This window comes from Schistocerca nitens, chromosome 11 (genome assembly GCF_023898315.1).
Source record: "Schistocerca nitens isolate TAMUIC-IGC-003100 chromosome 11, iqSchNite1.1, whole genome shotgun sequence".
NCBI lineage: Eukaryota > Metazoa > Arthropoda > Insecta > Orthoptera > Acrididae > Schistocerca > Schistocerca nitens.
This window is the reverse complement of record NC_064624.1, coordinates 47,015,132-47,036,218: the sequence shown is the minus strand read 5'-3', so window position 1 is coordinate 47,036,218 and position 21,087 is coordinate 47,015,132. Positions and strand designations below refer to the sequence as shown.

Genomic DNA, 21,087 nt, shown 5'->3' with positions numbered 1-21,087 from the left:
ACTGACAATGTTCTTTTAACTAAGAAATTTTAAATTGTTATTCGACTCATAACTCATTGGTTAGTAATGACATCATGCCGTCAGAAGTGGGCGGAGCCTCCATTATATATAGTAAGCCGTGCACTGGTTTCTCCAGTAGTGATTCTCCAACAGAAAGAGGTTCCTACTCAATGGTAAATCATCGTTTTGTAGCTTTATAACTTTATGTATTTTCTTTAATGCATGTAGCCCTCTAATTAAAAGTTTGTATACAACTTGTAGGTCTGAAGATGACCACAGTAGTGGTCGAAACCGGTCACCTTGATAAATAAATCATGATCAAGACTGTTTTTAATAGTAAATGAAGAGACAATGTTGCAAATATTTCCAGACACAGGGATTATCAGCCAACTGCAAACAAATCAGCAAATCCGTTGTTGGTGCATATCCATTTCACAATACCAGCCATGCATTAGTGCAAACTCCTCCTAGTACGCACACTAACTTCACAGCAGCAAAGAGAGGCAATATTGCAGTCACTTGCATGTAACTGCAAGTCAGTCAGTGCATCAGAAGTACACAAAGCAGACACAGAAGCAATATTGCTGTGTGTTGTTAACGCGTCGGTTGCATGCAGTCATATAGGTGCTTGAATATTTGTTTGTCAGTGTGTAGTCAATTCAGACAGACTTTGTGGTGTAGCTGTAGGAAACATGTGTTGATGCAGTAACTGCAAGATGTTGCACGTCTTTTCAGACGCCAACGTGGAGACAGATGCAGACAGTGTAGCAAATTATTGCGCATATTCATAACCGCACAACCTTCCCAGCTTCTAACAGGGTTTTCTTTCATGAAGAAGTGTCAACAAGAAAAGGTGACCATTTTGCAGTAGTTGTGCTCAGAGCTTTCCAGAAGAGTAAAAACTGAACTGATTCTATACAGAATCAGATAATCTATTGAACCGATTATGTAAAGAGTTAATGATTGTAGTAAATCTAAGAAGCATAGGAAGCAAATGTGTTAAACAAGTATGATGACGTACAGCCAAATTAGAACTTTCATAGGTTAGGGATAATCTATTACTCTCAATATTCTGCCTCAGAGATGCCCTCCCAGATAACAAACAAAGCATCTGTCGATGGTAGGAGAATGGAGTAGATAAATGGACTCGAAATTTTTAAGGAAAACTGATCATTGAGAATTTGCAGAGTACTTGAATTATATTGTCCAGATGCGGATTCTGACCCAAATTTTTCCAAATAGTAGTTCCACATGTTAGCCACTGAGGCGACTAGTCGGCTTTGACCCATGATGCAATGACATTCTGGTCAATGACGTTGTCCACATGTGCCCTCATCCACACTCTGTAAAGCAAAGGGAAGTTCCTGGAAGAGGGTCCTTCCAATAGGGTTTCTTGCTCTTGCATACACATGCACAGCCTGGTGTTACAGCACTGAACAGAAAGGGGTAGGAAATTAAAAAATTTTATTACAACTCATAAAAATTACCACAGGAAAATTAAGCCATACCACAGGCAGAGGCGGAATCAGGAAGTACGTCAGTATGTCCCAAATGGGTTAGGTAGTCAACATGTTACCACACCATATGCTCAGTGGGAATACGCATACAGCGGAAAGAAGACTGCGAAAGAAAACTAAATGCAGTAAGACAAGCATATTCGCTAGGTCGTGATTCCATGATTACGGTACTATAGTGGATCTGCGTCCTATAAACTACAGCACAGACTATGAATTAGCCGACAATGCACTTGAGACAATGGTGTTCAGTTGGTGAACCTCGGGCTGCCCGCCACCTTCCGTCTGCTGATGGAGAAACTGGCTGTCTCCTCACAACACCACACCACAGGGTGCTGTCAGCACTGAACTCCAGCATCGAAGCCAGCAACAGGTCCTCTTTGGGTCCACATGCCTCTTCAACAGAGAGGCATCTAAGGCTGTTCAAACGTACCAGGTGTTAGGGAGGGGATCAACCGATCACACGACTACTGACGGGGGTACATCGCGGATTGGTCATCAAGGATCATCGTAGAATTCAGAGTGGGATGGAGAATACTTCAGCAGTCGAAGCGAGATCACTTCACGCTGGGCGACGACCTTCCCTATTCGCCAGCAACCTGCCGTGGCGCCAGGCTCTCTAATACCTTCTCCTGAGCGAGCAACCACTTCGCTAACTGGACAGACGTCAGTTAGAATCCACAACGGAGCTGAATGAGGGGTAGCCGAGGCTAGCGCAGAGAAACAACTACTTGTAAAAACTGTGAACTCTAATAATATCTTATTAGCATAGAAGGTGCACCACAGATTTCCAATAGCTGACCTGACTTCACACACAAGTGTCTGTGCTCGGCCTCTGTGCAGTGGGAAGAATTACTGATAAACACCTCTGTGCACGCTGTATGTGCTTCATTAGTCTAATCTTTTCTTTGGGCTCCCTATGTGTATGATAAATAAAGCTGATTCTGGCCACTGTCAGTGCACTTTTGTTGGGTAATTGGCATCGATCTTCGAGTGTCTGCAGTAAAGGTGATTCAACATGTCATTGTCTGTCTTACTTTGATTAAAGATACCTGTGACCACTTTTGCGACTCTTTTTTGTATATGTTCAATAGCCCCATTTAGCGATCTTTGCTGTGGTAATTATTAAGAAAGATCACACAAGAGTTTGATAGTTTTCTACTATAGTTTTTCTGAAAACGAAGGAAGATTAAAGTTCATCATACCACTGACACCATGGTGATTACAGATAGTGCTCAAGGTAGGATTGTTTCAAAGAGCGGAAACGAAAACAGTCATGTTAGTTCAAAGGAACCAACGTGGCATTTACTTGGAGCGGTTTAGGGACATGACGGAAAACATAAACCAGGACGGCTGGACTTAACTGCCATCCTACCGAATGCGAGACCATTGTGTCAACAACTGTGCCACCTTGTTAGTGGCTTTTTTTCTAGGATGTTGGTTGTGGTGGAGAAGAGTTGTAGGGGAGCCTGCTGTCAGGGTTAAGTTTGAAAGACCCAGTTTCGCAGTGACTTTGCACATGCAACAAATTTGATTGTGTGATGCTGTTGTGGTTTGCAGTCTGAAGAGTTGTTCAGTGCAGCTTTGCACGATATCTTATCCCGAGAGTCTCCTCATTTTAACTCCCACATTTCTCACCATTACCAGACTGTATATTCTTTGGTGACAACCAACTTATCCCTTCTTCCAGTCATATCGTGCCATTAATTTCTTTCCCCTCATTTCAATTCAATACCTTCTAATTAGCTACTCGATTTACCTAACTAATTTTCGACATTCTTTCACACCACCGTATCTTTCTGAGTGATCTCTTTATCACCACATTTCTCTTCCATATATTGGTAATATCCCGATAAATACATTCCTAAGATATTTCCTCACATTTAAATTTGTGTCACATGTTAACAAATATATCTTTTTCTTAAAGCGCTTTTCTAGCTATAGCCTGTCTATATTTTACATCCTCTCTACTCTCTACTTTGACTATTATCAGTTATTTTACGGCCATAGTAGCGAAACTCCTCTGCTACTTTTTGTAACTCATTTTCTGCTCTTATTTCTTCGGCATGCCTTATTCAGTTCGACTTCATTTCGAGTTAGGGTACTTCATCTACATCTGCAGCTGTACCTGCATTTAGGTGTAGATTTTTAGTTATGGCATATTTTTTATACATACTGAATTTTTCCCGGTGAATCTTTTACGCTGTTTTGATGACTTCAAAAGTTAAAGTAAGTGGGTGGTATCACAGGTTTGATTTTTCCAAATTTACAATACGTGTATGGAGCATGTGATATTTTAATGAAATTTTTTATGGTTCTTATACAGTTTAAGGGTATTTGCCAGAAGATTTATAGATTGTGAAGTTCTGGACAACAGATATAAGAACCAAAGTGGGGAATGGGTCCTTACAACTCTAGCCAGAGGATGTCGTGACAGAGAATTCGCTATCGTACTCCTGTGTTAAGACCACCACCACCAGTAGCAGCAGCAGCAGCTGAAGCACACGCAGAGGTTTGTTTAGGCTTGTTTTAGTTTTGTGGCCATACTGGGCTGGTGCTGCCACTTGGCAAAGAGGACGCCCAGCGAGACGGCGAGAGCGATGGCTGCTAGCAGCGTGGTCGCAGCCACCAGCGTCAGCCTGCGCTCCATGGGGGTGCAGTCGTGGCAGCATGTGGGCCCCCTGCAACAGGCAGAGGAACTCAGTCAGCACCATGGCGCAACACGACCGCCTGCCTTAGTTTACCACCGAAATGGAAGATGGCTGTGGAATATCCTTCTTGGATGTTTTGGTCATGCGTAGGGTTGTAACAGTAAAGACTAAACTGTTTAGAGGGAATTGCCCAAAACTGGAACCCCATTTTGTTTATGACATAAAAATATTAGTAATTTTTTTTAAAGTGTGTAATACTAACTTTACTATATTACACACCATTTACATTTATCCCATAGAAAATATAATTAAAATTTACTATGAAAATTATTTTCAAGAACCTTACACTAGGCAGTTTGAGAGATAGTTGCCAAAATTAGAACGTTTGCAAAAAAAATGAGCAAATTAACACTAAACAAAATTAGAAATATGTATTAAAAGACAGGGAATGTAATCTAGTATCACAGTATGTGATATAACAATTACAGCGTTTAGTTTTAAAAATGATACAGAATGTATTAAGAAAAGGTATGGAAATTGCATATGAGCACTGAGTCATTTAGCGACAAAAAATGCAGATGTGTACGTCCTTTTCAGCTCCATCACAGTCCACATAGTTTGACAGCGAGCACTTAACGCACATGACCGAAATTTAACCCTTAGGTTCCTACGAAAATTTCCTGTCCAAAAACGTACGATAACCATTTTCTTTGGAGGAAGATGCTAGTGGGAGAGGATTGAGTTCAGATGTCCCAGAGGACATGTTGTTTTCATTTTCAGTGTTCGAATTTTTTGTATTTTTTTCGAAACTTAGACGCTTTTTTTATGGACTTGTCTTGAAAGTACTTCTGCTGATCCGTCTCTGTCCATGAGTACCTTAGCGTGCTTGCTGTTCAACTGCCTTGGCTTGTTTAGCTATTCTTAGCTCCCACCAAGTTGACTTAATAAGGTAGTAGGTTAGTTGCGATGACTATGGAGCCGCAAGGCTTTTCTCTCGTATTCAGGACACCTTTTTTGATTTTTGGAATGGGAATGCTGTTAAGTTGGGTTATCGTACAAGATTTGGAACCCAGAGGATCTTTTAGGTATGTGGTTTGGTAGGTGAGTAGATATCATTTCAATCTGCTCATTTTTATCTTAATACTTACTGTCCTCTACATAACAAGGATCTGTAAACGACTGATGTAGGTAATCTGAAAATAGTCGTAAATGAGTTACGTGTAGTTGGCATCTTACATGTCCACGTTTCCAGCTCTCAACAGCTGAAAGAACCTCTTGCCTGAGACTGTGAGATCATTTGGAACTGGCTACTGAAATCATTTAACTGAGGTTTCAAGAAGGAACTCATATAATCTAGTCTCCTTAGCATCACACTAACGCAGTGCTAATATTTCAGTAGAAATGTCTTCTTTCTTCAGCTTCTATCATAATTTAGAATCAGAATTATGTTTACAATTCTATCAGTTCGGCTAATGCAAATTAATGTAGCTCGCCTAAAATTGGGAAGTTTAGTGTTCCACCCACCATGTGATTTTTGAATATGGGCAGCCCATTACAATTTGCTAAACCAGAATGGATAAGGCAAACAATTGTCTAATGTTCACATGTTCAGTTTTATGCAATGTGAACGAAGTGTGGTCACAGTCTCCTCTTGTGCTAACTTAAAGTTTCTCCACACATCATGCGGCCACAACCAACAGACACTAACATGCTGCCTGACTGCAACACACAGCTCTTCTATGCGCTGCTGTGTCTGCTTGTATACGTCCCCCAGTGCAAATGGCGAATGAAACACCCATTATAGTTCAGTAACACTTCACCACCAATCACGTCCATTGCTGCTTGTTGCATGCACAAAAATAATCAGCTCTTAAAATAACATCAATTGCCAGCTTCAGCACAATTAGAAAATTCACAGAAAATCTCTCACCCTGAGACAAAAATTCGATACACACCTGTGTCTTAGCTTCAAAACTGCTTCCAAAGATAGCCCGCTTCACCTTAGTCCACTGTAAGCCATGAAGCTTCCATTTCATATTTCTAAATGCGCCTCACTCAACACAAATCCAGTGCCATACATATCAAGAACAGACGAAAAAATAAGTCCATTAACATCTACTTTAAACACTGGACTCACCAAAGAATTTACATTTTCCTGTCTCTCTCCAAGCAAAAGCAACATCACATCTTCAAAATTCAACACACTCAATTGTTCATAGCTAGTATTCATTATATTTTCAGTATACAATCAGCTGCTGACTGAAATTGTCACTCATATGTCGGTGGGCTCTGTGTACACATATTGTTCCTTGGATTAACTGATTGCACCTCCATAATCTGCACTCCTGAATCTCTGTCATAACTATAAGCGTCTCTGTTATTACCTCTGCTACGTATGTTGTTACCAAAATGTCTACCATTCCAGTTGTTTCTGCCTTTTCCATAATCACTATTCACACTGCAGTCCCATATTTCATCCCAATGTCTTCATCTGCCATTGCCTTACCTGTCATGCTGGGAACCAGATAACTCATGATTGTAATTTCTACTCCATTGTGACCAAGGCTATAGATAAATAAACTGATTGTTGTTCCTACCACACTTTATCGTCACTGTCACACTCCAACTCCTGTTGCACACTTAGGAAGCCCTCCAAGTCATCATCCACAAGACCAAGAAGAATAATTTGTCATAAATGTTAAAGGAGTTTCAGAAGACAAATTCGAATCAATTCAGCAGGACCATAAGTATAGTATGAGGTATGGCTGGAAAATGATTTGGAAGAAAACTCATAAAAAGATTTTTTCCAACCAAAATTTATTTAGAGAAGAAAGAGCTTTTCTTAAACTATTTTTCTACATAGCTGCCACATTTCTTCAGACATCTATCATAGCGGGAAACTAACTTTTCTATGCCTTCCTCCTAGAAAGATACTGCCAGTGAAGAAGGTGATCCAGCTGCTCCCACCAGAACTGTTGAATAATTTCGTAATTGAGACCAGCAGAATAGAGGTGTGCACTGTCATGAAGTAACACAATGCATTGACTGTGCTTTCCATGCCTTTTGTTTTTAATTGCATGCCAAAGTTTTCTCCATGTTCCACGGTATCTTATCCATTAACAGAGGAATGATTTGGAAAACTAAATGCTGCATCTGACCTGTCAAGTGTGCAAAGAACTTAATGGTCCAATCAAAGTAAAACATTCAGATATGTAATACGTGGGGCAAATGTTCCAAAAGCGAATAGCAGTCCTTGTGGTAAAGATCGGCATAAGAGCAAAAGCTTAATGTATTCAGGGGTGAAGAACAAGTGAAAACAGTAGATGATTGCAATAGCACAGAAAGTGTGAAAAAGGTAATAACAAGAATAGGAGGAGAACAGTATTACAAGAGAAATAAAAGAATCATACAGAAGTACGTCGATGTTGCTAAAGAAGGGGCACGGCAGAGCTTCTTGTGACAGTAGAATGCATCAAATGGACAAGTTGAGGAATGTGGTCAAGTGTATAATAGTTTCAGAGAGTAGGGGAAAGAGAAGGACAAGATCTGATAATAGTTATACCTAGTGCAAATAAAACAAAATATGAGGGGAGATGTAGGGTGTGTAACAGAGGAGCATGGTGATGGAGAAATAATTATATTCTCAGACAATGAACACTGCAAATAAAGATGAAACTTTTGAAGATAATAATCATAGTTCTGAAATGATTCAGGTGTAAAGCCACGACTGTTACAGTATTTATCAGGTTAAAGCTGGATTGTACAGCAAATTGTGCAATGGCAGACACAAAAAGTGATGATCCTGTACACACTACTAATGAAACAGTAATCTCCACAAGTATGAATAAACGAGCAAAGAATTTCAGAAACTATCAGATGTAGAGAACAAACAGATTAGCAAATCAGAAACAGGTGAAGATATGACAATTCAGCGTAAGCAAAAAGCAAGTAAGGAGGCAAAATGTAGACAAGACCTCCAGATAAGTCAACATTTAAAAAGGCAGTTAAATATCTTGGAGTTAACTGGCAGTAGAAAAGCATTTTTTTAGAGAAGATAATGAGAATAAGTCTTTAGTAAGCCTAACACAGACAACAATATCGTTAAATGACTACAAGAATAATTTACAAGTTTTTCTTGACCCAAGTATGCAAATTAGCCTGATGTCAAATGCATGTTTTGAAACAATAAGGAACTAAGCAGGAATAGTAGCGATACCTGTTGTAGGTATTAACTAGTTGGCGCAACTGGAAAAGTAGGGGAAACTAAAGAAACAGTTTATAACAGATTCTGAAATACATTGTAAATGGCTTAGCGATGAATTCTTAGTTATACCAGAGTTAAGTACTGAATCAAAACTGGTGTTTTGCAGATGGTACTTGTATTATAATACATCCCATAAGATAAAAACCAACAGATGATTTGGTAAATAAAATTCTGAAAATTCTGATAATGGACTCTACCTAAATTCAAAAGCAAGGACACCACATTTCAGTTCTGTGCAAGAAATACAGTCACAACAATAACTTATGTGGTGCATGATCAGCAGTCAGTAAGTGGGATAGAAAGCTCCAAATTTTAGAGTGTACATGTTGATGAAAACTTGAACTGGAAGAAAATGTTACTGAGCTTCTCAAACAATTACGTTCAGCTACTTTTGCTCTTCATGTAATTTTTAATCTTAAAAACAAACCTATCAACCATCTGACATATTTCGCATATTTCTCCCCTCCCCAATAATGTACAGAATAATTTTCTGGGGTAATTCATACTTAGAAAGAAAGTATTGATTGCACAAAAGCGAAAAGTAAACAATAGAGGGAAATATGACCTTTATTGACCACTGTTAAAGCTGTCAGTGGCTCTGAAAGGACTTCAATATGCACCAATAAAATTTTTTGATCATTTTCCCAGGAACATAAAATGTCTGAAATGCAGCAAAGCAGATTTTAAATCTAATTTAAAATCAGTTCTCCTGAACTACTCATTCTATTCCACTGACCAATTTCTAATTAAAAACTGGTAGCTGCAAGAAAATTAAGTTCTTCAGTAGAGCTGATAACAATAATAACTATAATATATTCCTAAATGTCAGATTCTAAGCTGACTCAGTCCACATTACTTTGATAAGAGATTCGTTCAAATGATCCATAAAGCATGTAACTAATAAACTAAGTGATTTTTGGGATAGAGTGGTTAGTGAAGCATAATAAAAAAGTAATAAAATGTGTAGTGAATGACAAGTTACTCCAAATAGCTTTTGAGGAGCTAAGTGAAAGATACTTAAATAAGAGTTATTCATTAAGAATAAAATACACTAAGACAAAAGTTCGCTTAGGTCATGGTTCACAGCAGTACAATGAAAGACTCATTGATGATCATGAAAACAAAATAAATGAGCTAACGAAAATAGTGGAGGAGATTAATGATTTGGTAGTAACACAAAAGCAGGATTTACATCAGGTGTTAATGGCAATGAACGAGCATTTTCTGATACATATAGATTAGTAAAAGGATTTGAACACAAGGTAGAAGCCAAAGAATACGAACGAGTTTTCATTCGTCCGTTTCCAATTTCTATTTCGAAGAAGAAAGAAGTACAAAAACAAAGTGGTAAGATGATGGAATGAGGCATAGTAGAGTAAAGCTGTGGTCTGTACAATAATCCCTTGAGAACAGTGAGTAAGAAAGATGGAGTAGTTCGGGTTGTAAGTGACGCTCATACATTGAACAAAATAGTAAAATGGGAAACCGACCGTCCAGAGAATTTAAACAACTGTTACAAAAATTTTATGATTTATGATGTACAGCTAGGTCGGACTGAATGACAGAATATTGGCAGATGTCATCAGTATCTGAATCACAAAAGTATTTGCATTCTTATTTGTAGGAAAATGCTAGCAGTACAGCATTAGAATTAAACACATAACTACCAGTATTTATCACAACAGCTGATAAAATAGTGGGTGCAGAAGTAAGTTCGTAAATTACAATGTGTGTAGACAATGTGTTAATAGCCCATAAGAAAGGATATTATGTCTGTAGGGCATGACTGAAAGAATTCACATAAAATAGATGCAATAAAATATTGTCCAATAGCGAAGTGCAAAAAACAACTGAAAGCTCATCTACTCATAAAGGGATTTTATTTTAAAGATGTGAAAGGGCAAGCACTTAACGATTCTCATACGAATAATTTATTGAAATCGAATAGAGCATTTGTCAGGACGTCAAAATGACAATCTGAATTCAAAAAGATAAGAGAAGGTCTTGCCAAATAAATAATATTATATCTTAACGATTTCAATAAACCATTTCATAGGGGAATTGAAAGTCCAGATTTAGGTCTAAGAGTTACATTCTCCAGTGGAAGGAAGAAGATGACCATGTGAAACGTTCCCTTTGAAAAATTATAAATGACTGTGCTTACACCGACACAATATTTTTAGCGCAACGCAATCTGACTTTCAATAATCCCTACAAAAGAATGGCCCTGACTAACAATAACCTATACCTTTCATGAATCACTTACCTCAAAAAAATCTTCATTACTCGAACTACTGCAATACAGCGAGCGCCAATACTGCCAGCTAAATAAAAGATTCTAACTATGGAAGGCACTAACTACTGATAGGCATAGTTAGCAAATGAAAGATGTTGATAGAGAACAAACAATGTATTTACCTTAATAGTGTTCAAAAGTCATTATATATATATATATATATATCAGTTCATGATATCCAGTATTACAAATTTACTCTCTCTGATGGACACACGTCCAGATCATCCACTCTCAAAACTCCGCCATCTCTCTCTCCACATCCACCACTGCTGGTGGCTCACCTCCAACTGCGCAACGCTACGTGCTGTTAACAGCCAAATGCCCAACACTACAACAGCAAATTCCAACAATGCAAACCAGCCACAGACTGCACACAGCACAGCCAGTGATTTTCATACAGAGCGCTAGGTGACGTTACCAACATAAAAACCTACACAGCCTACTTACACATATTGTCCATAAAGCATTTGCTTTCGTAAATCGGATGTAAGGTAAATATGAAAGTCATTATACCATTTCCGAAAAAGAAAATGCAATAACTTATATCTAAACATGACAAAGCTCAAGCAGAAATAATAGTACACTAAAGACAACAATGCAGATAAGGGAAATGTCTATTCACATCTTAATGTCTATGTCATTAAAGTTGTGCACCACAAAACTTATTCTACCAAAAAAATTACCAAGTAATTGAAAAGAAAATTATGTATGCAGTTATTAGTTCCTTGCCCGCATCTCGTGGTCGTGCGGTAGCGTTCTCGCTTCCCACGCCCGGGTTCCCGGGTTCGATTCCCGGCGGGGTCAGGGATTTTCTCTGCCTCGTGATGGCTGGGTGTTGTGTGCTGTCCTTAGGTTAGTTAGGTTTAAGTAGTTCTAAGTTCTAGGGGACTTATGACCACAGCAGTTGAGTCCCATAGTGCTCAGAGCCATTTGAACCATTTTATTAGTTCCTTCTTATTGTTCTTTCCTTTCCAAGTGCTCCTTTCTCGAAGAATGTGGATCATAAAATTATTATGTAATACATCTGTTGACAGAAAGCGTTCACATTAGCAAATGCATTTAATTTAATTTTATAAAACCAATGCTGCAACACAGCTGGAAACCAGTTATCAAATGAAATAAGCAACTATGTAAAGCAAAGCATAAAAACATCATTCAATAGCAACGTGATATTTCGTAAGTCAGTAGAAATTCTCTCAACTCTTGTAGAAAGACACTTGCCATACTCAGGTGTGCAGATGTAAGAATATTTCCCATCAATTCATAAGAATTTCAGTATCACAAAGTTCGTGCTCCACAGTATAATCATATGTTTCCAAGTAAGAGCGTGTCATATTTGCGATGCTTTCTAGAAAGGAATGTCAATAGTGAGGTTAATGGCCTCTTTTTTCTCCACCTAATGGCTGTTTCTCCAGGCAGGTGGCACAGCTAGGAACCCACGATGCATTACGTGAAGGTCACTTAAATTTCTTACCGAAATATTTACGACAGCAGTGACAGTCTCATATAAAAAAATTTCACAGGTTGAGAATTTGCGTTACAAATGTGTAGAAAAAAAATCCTATAAATATAACAGCGTCCAAAAAATTTTCGCAGGCATTGTGATACATTCACGCATATACACACATTTCATAACTCTTAAAGTACGATTCTTGGTTTCCAACATCCTTTTTCACAAACCAGAGTCCCTAACTTCTATTCATTATTCATATACATATAAACACGTAATCACATTCCTCATATACGGTAGCATCAGCTTATTGATCATTAACATACCTCAACAGCATAATACACATTGTCATCGTAATAATAACATCATAAAACCTCAGTCAAATCTCAAAAACGTCGTAGCTTTTTGCAATAATTTCAAAATATTAAAAATATTCTCTGCTCATTTCAATGGTGTCATCTACCTTAACCGTACTTTAAAAATCATGATCCCATACCAAATACATCATTCAGAGCTCTCATAGTATCGCAATGGCTCCAAAAAATTATGAACAGTTCACAAAGTACAGACGAAATACACTCCTGGAAATTGAAATAAGAACACCGTGAATTCATTGTCCCAGGAAGGGGAAACTTTATTGACACATTCCTGGGGTCAGATACATCACATGATCACACTGACAGAACCACAGGCACATAGACACAGGCAACAGAGCATGCACAACGTCGGCACTAGTACAGTGTATATCCACCTTTCGCAGCAATGCATGCTGCTATTCTCCCATGGAGACGATCGTAGAGATGTTGGATGTAGTCCTGTGGAACAGCTTGCCATGTCATTTCCACCTGGCGCCTCAGTTGGACCAGCGTTCATGCTGGACGTGCAGACCGCGTGAGACGACGCTTCATCCAGTTCGAAACATGCTCAATGGGGGACAAATCCGGAGATCTTGCTGGCCAGGGTAGTTGACTCACACCTTCTAGAGCACGTTGGGTGGCACGGGATACATGCGGACGTGCATTGTCCTGTTGGAACAGCAAGTTCCCTTGCCGGTCTAGGAATGGTAGAACGATGGGTTCGATGATGGTTTGGATGTACCGTGCACTATTCAGTGTCCCCTCGACGATCACCAGTGGTGTACGGCCAGTGTAGGAGATCGCTCCCCACACCATGATGCCGGGTGTTGGCCCTGTGTGCCTCGGTCGTATGCAGTCCTGATTGTGGCGCTCACCTGCACGGCGCCAAACACGCATACGACCATCATTGGCACCAAGGCAGAAGCGACTCTCATCGCTGAAGACGACACGTCTCCATTCGTCCCTCCATTCACGCCTGTCGCGACACCACTGGAGGCGGGCTGCACGATGTTGGGGCGTGAGCGGAAGACGGCCTAACGGTGTGCGGAACCGTAGCCCAGCTTCATGGAGACGGTTGCGAATGGTCCTCGCCGATACCCCAGGAGCAACAGTGTCCCTAATTTGCTGGGAAGTGGCGGTGCGGTCCCCTACGGCACTGCGTAGGATCCTACGGTTGAGCAATTCGGCGGTACGTCCACCCGGCCTCCCGCATGCACACTATACGCCCTCGCTCAAAGTCCGTCAACTGCACATACGGTTCACGTCCACGCTGTCGCGGCATGCTACCAGTGTTAAAGACTGCGATGGAGCTCCGTATGCCACGGCAAACTGGCTGACACTGACGGCGGCGGTGCACAAATGCTGCGCAGCTAGCGCCATTCGACGGCCAACACCGCGGTTCCTGGTGTGTCCACTGTGCCGTGCATGTGATCATTGCTCGTACAGCCCTCTCGCAGTGTCCGGAGCAAGTATGGTGGGTCTGACACACCGGTGTCAATGTGTTCTTTTTTCCATTTCCAGGAGTGTACAATTTCATAAGCATGAAGTTATCCAATTGTGTAATTACAAAACATGTGTCACTGACGTAGTAAAAAAAATGTTTGTTTCTCTGTTAAATAATCAGATAGCTGAGTAATTCTGTGTTAGAGAAATATGGTACCGAAGTGTAAAGTTGTATAAGCAAATGCCATATTAGCTAGGGCTCCTAGCGCTCAATACACGCTTAGCACACAAAGTGGGCGTGTACCCTCTGAGAATTAATGTAATTATACCCTTAGGTGTTACAGATTACAACAATCGAATGAAATGTATCACCGAAAACTTTCTTTGTATCTTTGTGATTCAAAAATCTTTAAATATAAATGTTTTAAGTACAAAATTAATCACTCAGATACGTGTACTGTAGCGCTAAACTGTGCGTCTTGTTGTAAGATAATCTCTGTCATTACTTAAGGGTAAAAAATGTGCCAAGTGTCGTTATCGTAGTTATTACGTACCTTACCCTGATCAAGAAAGTACTATAATGTAACGTATTGTTGTGCTACGGAAAAGGCTGTCTCATTGTAGCTACACCACAAAAGTTACTACTAAAACATGTTTTACTTTCCAGAAGAATTCAGAAAAACTGTGGAGAGATAAAACAGATACACCGCAAACGCAACAATGTAAATTTCTTCACATATTAGTAGCGTCGTGATATAATCGTGTAGCTGTCAAAGAAACAAAATGCTAAGTCATCTCTAATCTCACAGAATGTACTTCAAATAAAGAATATCTTTTCAAGTAAACCAAAATGTTGCATTAAAATCTCATTAGCAGTATATGTTCTAAGTATGTAAGCCATATATTCGTTATGTAATCGTGCAACTAACAAGCAAGAATATACAAATAACAACATTGTGTCGGCTGGTCACTACAACAATGCATTCGTAATTTCTGTTTAAATAAGTTCTCTTGGTTCTTGACTGGATATTTATCTTCAAACATTGTTGCATGTTAACAGTTTCTCAGTCTGACAAAGCATACTAGTAACGTGAAGTGGAAAGTTTTATGGCAAAGACAAAGTTAAAAAGCAGATTATCTTTCAATAAACGGTTTTACATGTGAAATGTGGTGTGAACCTTTACTCTTCCTAGTACGCAGAGTTTTAACTTCAACGCAATTATTATGTGGTAAAAGTCGGTAAGGAATGCTAAAATTTTTCTCAAGGTTAGCGTCTATGTTATTTTTCTCTGAGCTAGCCGGCGAACATGGCTGCCTGCGGTGCGAGTCATTGTCTGTCTCTTTGTTAGCGCGCATCGTTATTGGGATTTGGAGATCTATCTTCTACAAATTCACCTTGTCGAGAGGGCCCTGCCCTGTATGAATCCCGCCAGTTCTGATGAAATTCAGGTCTGTCTTTACGATTACATCGTCTGTCGTCATGCCGGTAGATTCCATAGTTTCTTTCTTAACGGTGACATGGTGGAGAATTTCTCCCTGAATCGTAACTGTGCACTGAACAGTTGCATCTGAAGTTATTCTGTCTTCCTTGATAATAACTGTTTTGGTTCCCATATTGTCTGTTTCTATGGTTCTCTCTGTCATATTCATTACTACGGAATGCGATCGTTCTCTGTAACTATTACTACTCTGTCAATGGTTGTCATATGGGTGGTGTCTGTTTTGGTCACGATTTACGTTGTAGGAATAACCTTGTCATGTCCAGTTATTATTTCTTTCATCGCAGAATTGTGACGGATGTGACCTGTAATTGCTGTGTTCCTGTTTTCGCATCCCACGATTGTCAGTGTCAATTTCCAATTCTTGTAAGAGTCCCTGAAAAGCTTCAATGTCATCTTTGCAACGTATTGCCAAAATAATATGTCTTAAATGTTTAGGCAATTTGATTAAGCAAATGCGGATGAGTTATGAGGGCTCAAAATGGCTCTGAGCACTATGGGACTCAACTGCTGTGGTCATCAATCCCCTAGAACTCAGAACTACTTAAACCTAACTAACCTAAGGACAGCACACACATCCATGCCCGAGGCAGGATTCGAACCTGCGACCATAGCAGTCGCATGGTTCCGGACTGCGCGCCTAGAACCGCGAGACCACCACGGCCGGCTGAGTTATGAGGGGCTGTATGGGCTTGACAGGTACTGATTCTTGTGCAACATGTCTTCAAAACATTTCACAAGACTGGAAAATTCAGATTGTTCAAAATGTTTCATCATTATGATGCTATGTGTTTTACTCGGTCTTGTGTAGCTTGAGACCAATATGCTGATAAGAAAGCATGATAAAATTCTCCTTCACTGTGACAATCGTGAATGACCGGCCACATTCTTACAGCTGGTTCATTCTCTAAATAGCCACACATAAATTCTAATCGGTGCTCTAATGACCAGTTGGGAGGAAAACAATGAGAGAATTGATGAAGCCACGCTTGTGGATGAATGTCGTTGCCGGAATCCTTAAATGTTTTGAATTTACGTGTAGTAATAAACAGCTTATAGTCAAAATCATCATGTCGGTGAGTCGCATGTCGGTCATTGTTACGTCGTTTCGGCGGTTCCATCTCAAAATTCGGTGTACCTTGCCAATTTTTTTCATAATTTCCGAAGTGCCCTGTGTTGTTATTTTGTGCCTGTTCCGTATTTCTATGTCCCTCTTCCCGTATTAGAGCGCGAGTGTCCTCTGCAATATGTAATTCTTGTATTACTTGTGCTAAGTGATCTTGTACTTCCCAGATTTGTCTTTTGTACTGTGTATTGATTTGAGTCTCATTTTGTTTGAATTTTCTAATTTTTTCACACTCTTCCGTGTAATTAAAGACTACCGGTCTTGTGTCATTCAGAGTATCATCTACCTTCATAGATAAATTATTTAGCTGATCCGAAAGTTCGACTACTTTCTCTGATAATGAACTAATTTCCTCCATGTGTCTTTCTGAACCAATTTTCAGAGTATCTACTGTGTTCTTTAAGTTTTTCTGAGTTTTTGCAAGTTGCGTAACCGAATCGGTAGATGCAACTGAGTCAATTTTAGCCCGCAATAGTTTGCAGTTTTTTATGGCTGCTTCGTGATTCCGTAATGCATTTTCATACCGCGAAAAAATGGGCTGAAAATGCTCATAAATTTGTGTTTTTACGTCATTACAGACTTTTTGACATTTCAATTCGATGTTATGTAACTCAATAGTTAAATCTTCACGTGTTTGTTGAAGTGTTTCTTTAATTTGTCTCTGATTTTGTTCCATTTGTTGCTGTGACTGTTTTTGATTTTGTTCCATTGCGTCTAACTTTCGAAGATTTTGTTCCATTTGTTTCTGATTTTGTACAAGCGTTGTGTCTAACTTTTGTAGTCTTTGTCCCAATTGCTGCATTAACTGTAATAACAATGCACTGGTGTCTGAAACATGTTCCTCAGTGCTATTCGGCAGTGCATTTGAACTGGCAATATTCGCATTTTGAAAAGCAGAAAATGTGTCTTGACTTATTTGAGAAAACGGTGAGGACGCAAAACCTGAATCTACAGTATTTGCAAGATTGTGTCCTGTCATTTGGGATTCCTGAGGTGAGCTGTTGCTGACCGATCGATTGATAATGCTTCCCTGTTCATTAATTGTTTCACTGCCTACACCATTATTTGCAGCCCGCTCCATTTCCCTATGTACAATTACCAAATTACTACTTTGAACATTAGTTAATTCATTACATGGTGGCGCTAACACACTGCTTTCGTCTTCTCTGTCATTTCTCAGTTTACTTTGGAGCCTAGTATAACGTTTTTCACACGCCATTATTGTCACAATATTTCACACGACAACACAGAAAAACACAATTTGAAGAGCAACAATAAGAGAACACATTAACATAGCACTGAAAATAATATCTCGTTAATTGCAAGCGCAGCTGCGAAATACTTGGTGCAAAGCTACATGCATGCCACAACTGTTTTACTGTACAACAATGAAAAACAACAACTACAAAGGAAATTCTCTCTATAATTACGCGCTAGCAATAAACAATAGCTACACTAATTACACAAACTACAAGAAAATATCAGAAGATTCCAGTGAGGTATCCTCGGCTAAAGGTCGACATATGAAACGTTCCTTTAGAAAAATTATAAATGACTGTGCTTAAACACAATATTTTTAGCGCAACCCAATCTCACTTTCAATAATCTCTACAAAAGAATGGCCCGGACTAACAATAACCTACACCTCTCATGAATCACTCACCTCATAAAAATCTTCATTACTCGAACTACTGCAATACAGCGAGCGCCAGTACTGCCAGCTAAATAAATGATTCTAACTACTGAAGGCACTAATTACTGACAGGCATAGTTAGCAAATGAAAGATTTTAGTAGAGAACAAATAATGTATTTACCTTAATAGTGTTCAAAAGTCATTATATATATATATATATATATATATATATATATATATATATATATATATATATATATATATATATATATATATATATCAGTTCATGATATCTAGTATTACAAATTTACTATCTCTGATGGACACACGTCCAGATCATCCGCTCTCAAAACTCCCCCATCTCTCTCCCACACCCACCACCGCTGGTGGCTCACCTCCAACTGCGCAACTCTACGCGTTGTTAACAGCCAACTGCCCAGCACTACAATATCAAATTCCAACAATGCAAACCAGCCACAGACTGCACACAGCACAGCCAGTGATTTTCATACAGAGCGCTAGGTGACGTTACCAACATAAAAACCTAAACAGCCTACTTACACATATTGTCCATAAAGCATTTGCTTTCGTAAATCGGATGTAAGGTAAATATGAAAGTCATTATACCATTTCCGAAAAAGAAGAGTCAACAATAGTTAAGAGATTTAAACACTTCTGGAATTATTTGAGAGGGCACAAAACCGTACTTCACATACACAACAGAACTTTAACGTTTCTGAAAAATTATTTGCTGTTCCGTCGACTAATCCAATAGGGGCTATACTTACAGCAATTTGAGATGGAAATAAAATATTGAAGAACAAATGCATTCCTGAGGGCATACGTTATCCTTTTGAGATATTCGAAGAAAATAAGGGATATGTACAATAGAAAAGCATTGCTTTTACATTTAAGGAGTTCTATATATACATCTAATATTATTTGTTGATGCTTACTTGCAGATGAATACGAAGAAAGAGACCTAAAAGTAGACTATGACTAGTAGTTGATAATTTTATTTCAGTGTTATACACTTTCATACATTAGTGAAAGTCTGGTTTCTTCCAGAGAAACCAATAACTTATTGTAAATAAAGGTGTAGGGTTCATCTAACGAAAGTAGGAAGCCATTAGGGCTGTGAACTATCAAGTTTTTTCCCTTGCCGTTCCGTTCCTGGGACGCCAGTTTTACACGAAGGCCTTGTCACTTCCGTTTATGGAGCTCCCAGTCTTTGGAACGAGGTGTACAGCAGATGGGTTGAAGTAAAGGACATAGCCAGCTAACAGTGGTTCACTGAGACCGTTTTCTCTTCATGACTTTTATATTTTCTGCTAACATGCAGTTCATGGAGAAGACGACAGTAATTAGTAGATCTGCAGTAATAAATCTTGTCATGAAAACAGCAGCCGTGCATGCAAGATATTTCCAGAGAAATTTATGGTGTTGCGAAAGTTGCATCATCTTGCTTGTAGAACGGTTTCAGAAGTTAGACATTATGGCGTGTATGATCTAGTTGAATGACATGTGACACTGAGGATGCTGTGGAAGCAATTATACACCATGTTCTCACCTGCACTGCTTGTGAAAGGGCAAGCTACTGATAATTCATTTCGCAGTTAATCATGTAAAGCAAAATCAGACTCGAGTTAAAGTATGGTGGTAGTGTCTTTGAATTAACACAGCAACAGTTGAGCCTCGAGAAGGGTTTCCTTGTGATGTCAGCTGAATCCTGTTTAGTCTGCCTAAATTCTGTCATAAAAATTATTATTTGTCTAATGGGAAAATAATTGCATTTTAGGCAATATTTTACGTAAGTGATTTCTCAATAATTACGTAAATTCAGTATGACAACAGTATCGAACTTCATTTTTGCATGCAAAACTTCGTAAAATGACTGTCGACGAGGATGTCTTGTAAGTTCTGTTCTGGTACTAAAAGCAAACGATATACACACCACAAAAAAATTTTTGCATCACCCCAGTTCCCAGAACTCCTGAAGATAGACTGTGGATATTGTATCACAGACACAGTCCCTTTGACTGTTCAGAGATGTCACTAAACCCGCCCAAAGATATAAACAACCATGCATGAGCAGCGCCTATTAGACGGGGGGGGGGGGGGGGGGGGGGCGACAGTCGATCAGTTCCAGTCATTCCACCAGGAAATAGGTACATGTCTCGTGTTGTCTGTAGTTCAAACATGCCTACACGGTCAATAACGCGGTTCGATCGAATCCGCATTGTTACTTTGTCAGGAAGGGCTCTCAGCAAGGGAAGTGTCCAGGCGTCTCGGAGTGAACCAAAGCGATGTTGTTCGGACATGGAGGAGATACAGAGAGACAGGAACTGTCGATGACATGGCTCGCTCAGGCCGCCCAAGGGCTGCTACTGCAGTGGATGACCGCTACCTACGGATTATGCCTCGGAGGAACCCTGACAGCAGCGCCACCGTGTTGAATAATGCTTTCCGTGCAGCCATAGGACGTCGTGTTACGATTCAAACTGTGTGCAATAGGCTGAATGATGCGCAACTTCAATCCTGTCGTCCATGGCGAGGTCCATCTTTGCAATCACGACACCATACAGCGCGGTACAGGCGGGGCGAACAACATGCCGAATGTACCGCTCAGGATTAGCATCACGTTCCCTTTACCGATGAGTGTCGCATATGCCTTCAACCAGACAATCGTCGGAGACGTGTTTGGAGGCAACCTGGTCGGGCTAAACGCCTTAGACACACTGTCCAGCGAATGCAGCACGGTGGAGGTGCCCTGCTGTTTTGGGGTGGCATTATGTCGGGCCGACGTATGCCGCTGGTGGTCATGGAAGGTGCCGTAACGGCTGTACTATACGTG

The 21,087-nt window shown here is 39.7% G+C and overlaps 1 protein-coding gene across 4 annotated transcripts in view; it reads right to left on the bottom strand.

Annotated features, from left to right (window-relative positions):
• The window catches only part of LOC126212971 (neprilysin-2-like), a 245,010-nt gene that overhangs the window by 121,943 nt on the left and 101,980 nt on the right, over positions 1–21,087 (bottom strand). For all 4 annotated transcript variants that reach the window (XM_049940505.1, XM_049940504.1, XM_049940502.1 and 1 more), the window contains one exon: positions 4,062–4,195. In XM_049940505.1, the coding sequence (XP_049796462.1) occupies positions 4,062–4,195 (134 nt within the window). The remainder of the gene's footprint in view (positions 1–4,061; positions 4,196–21,087) is intronic.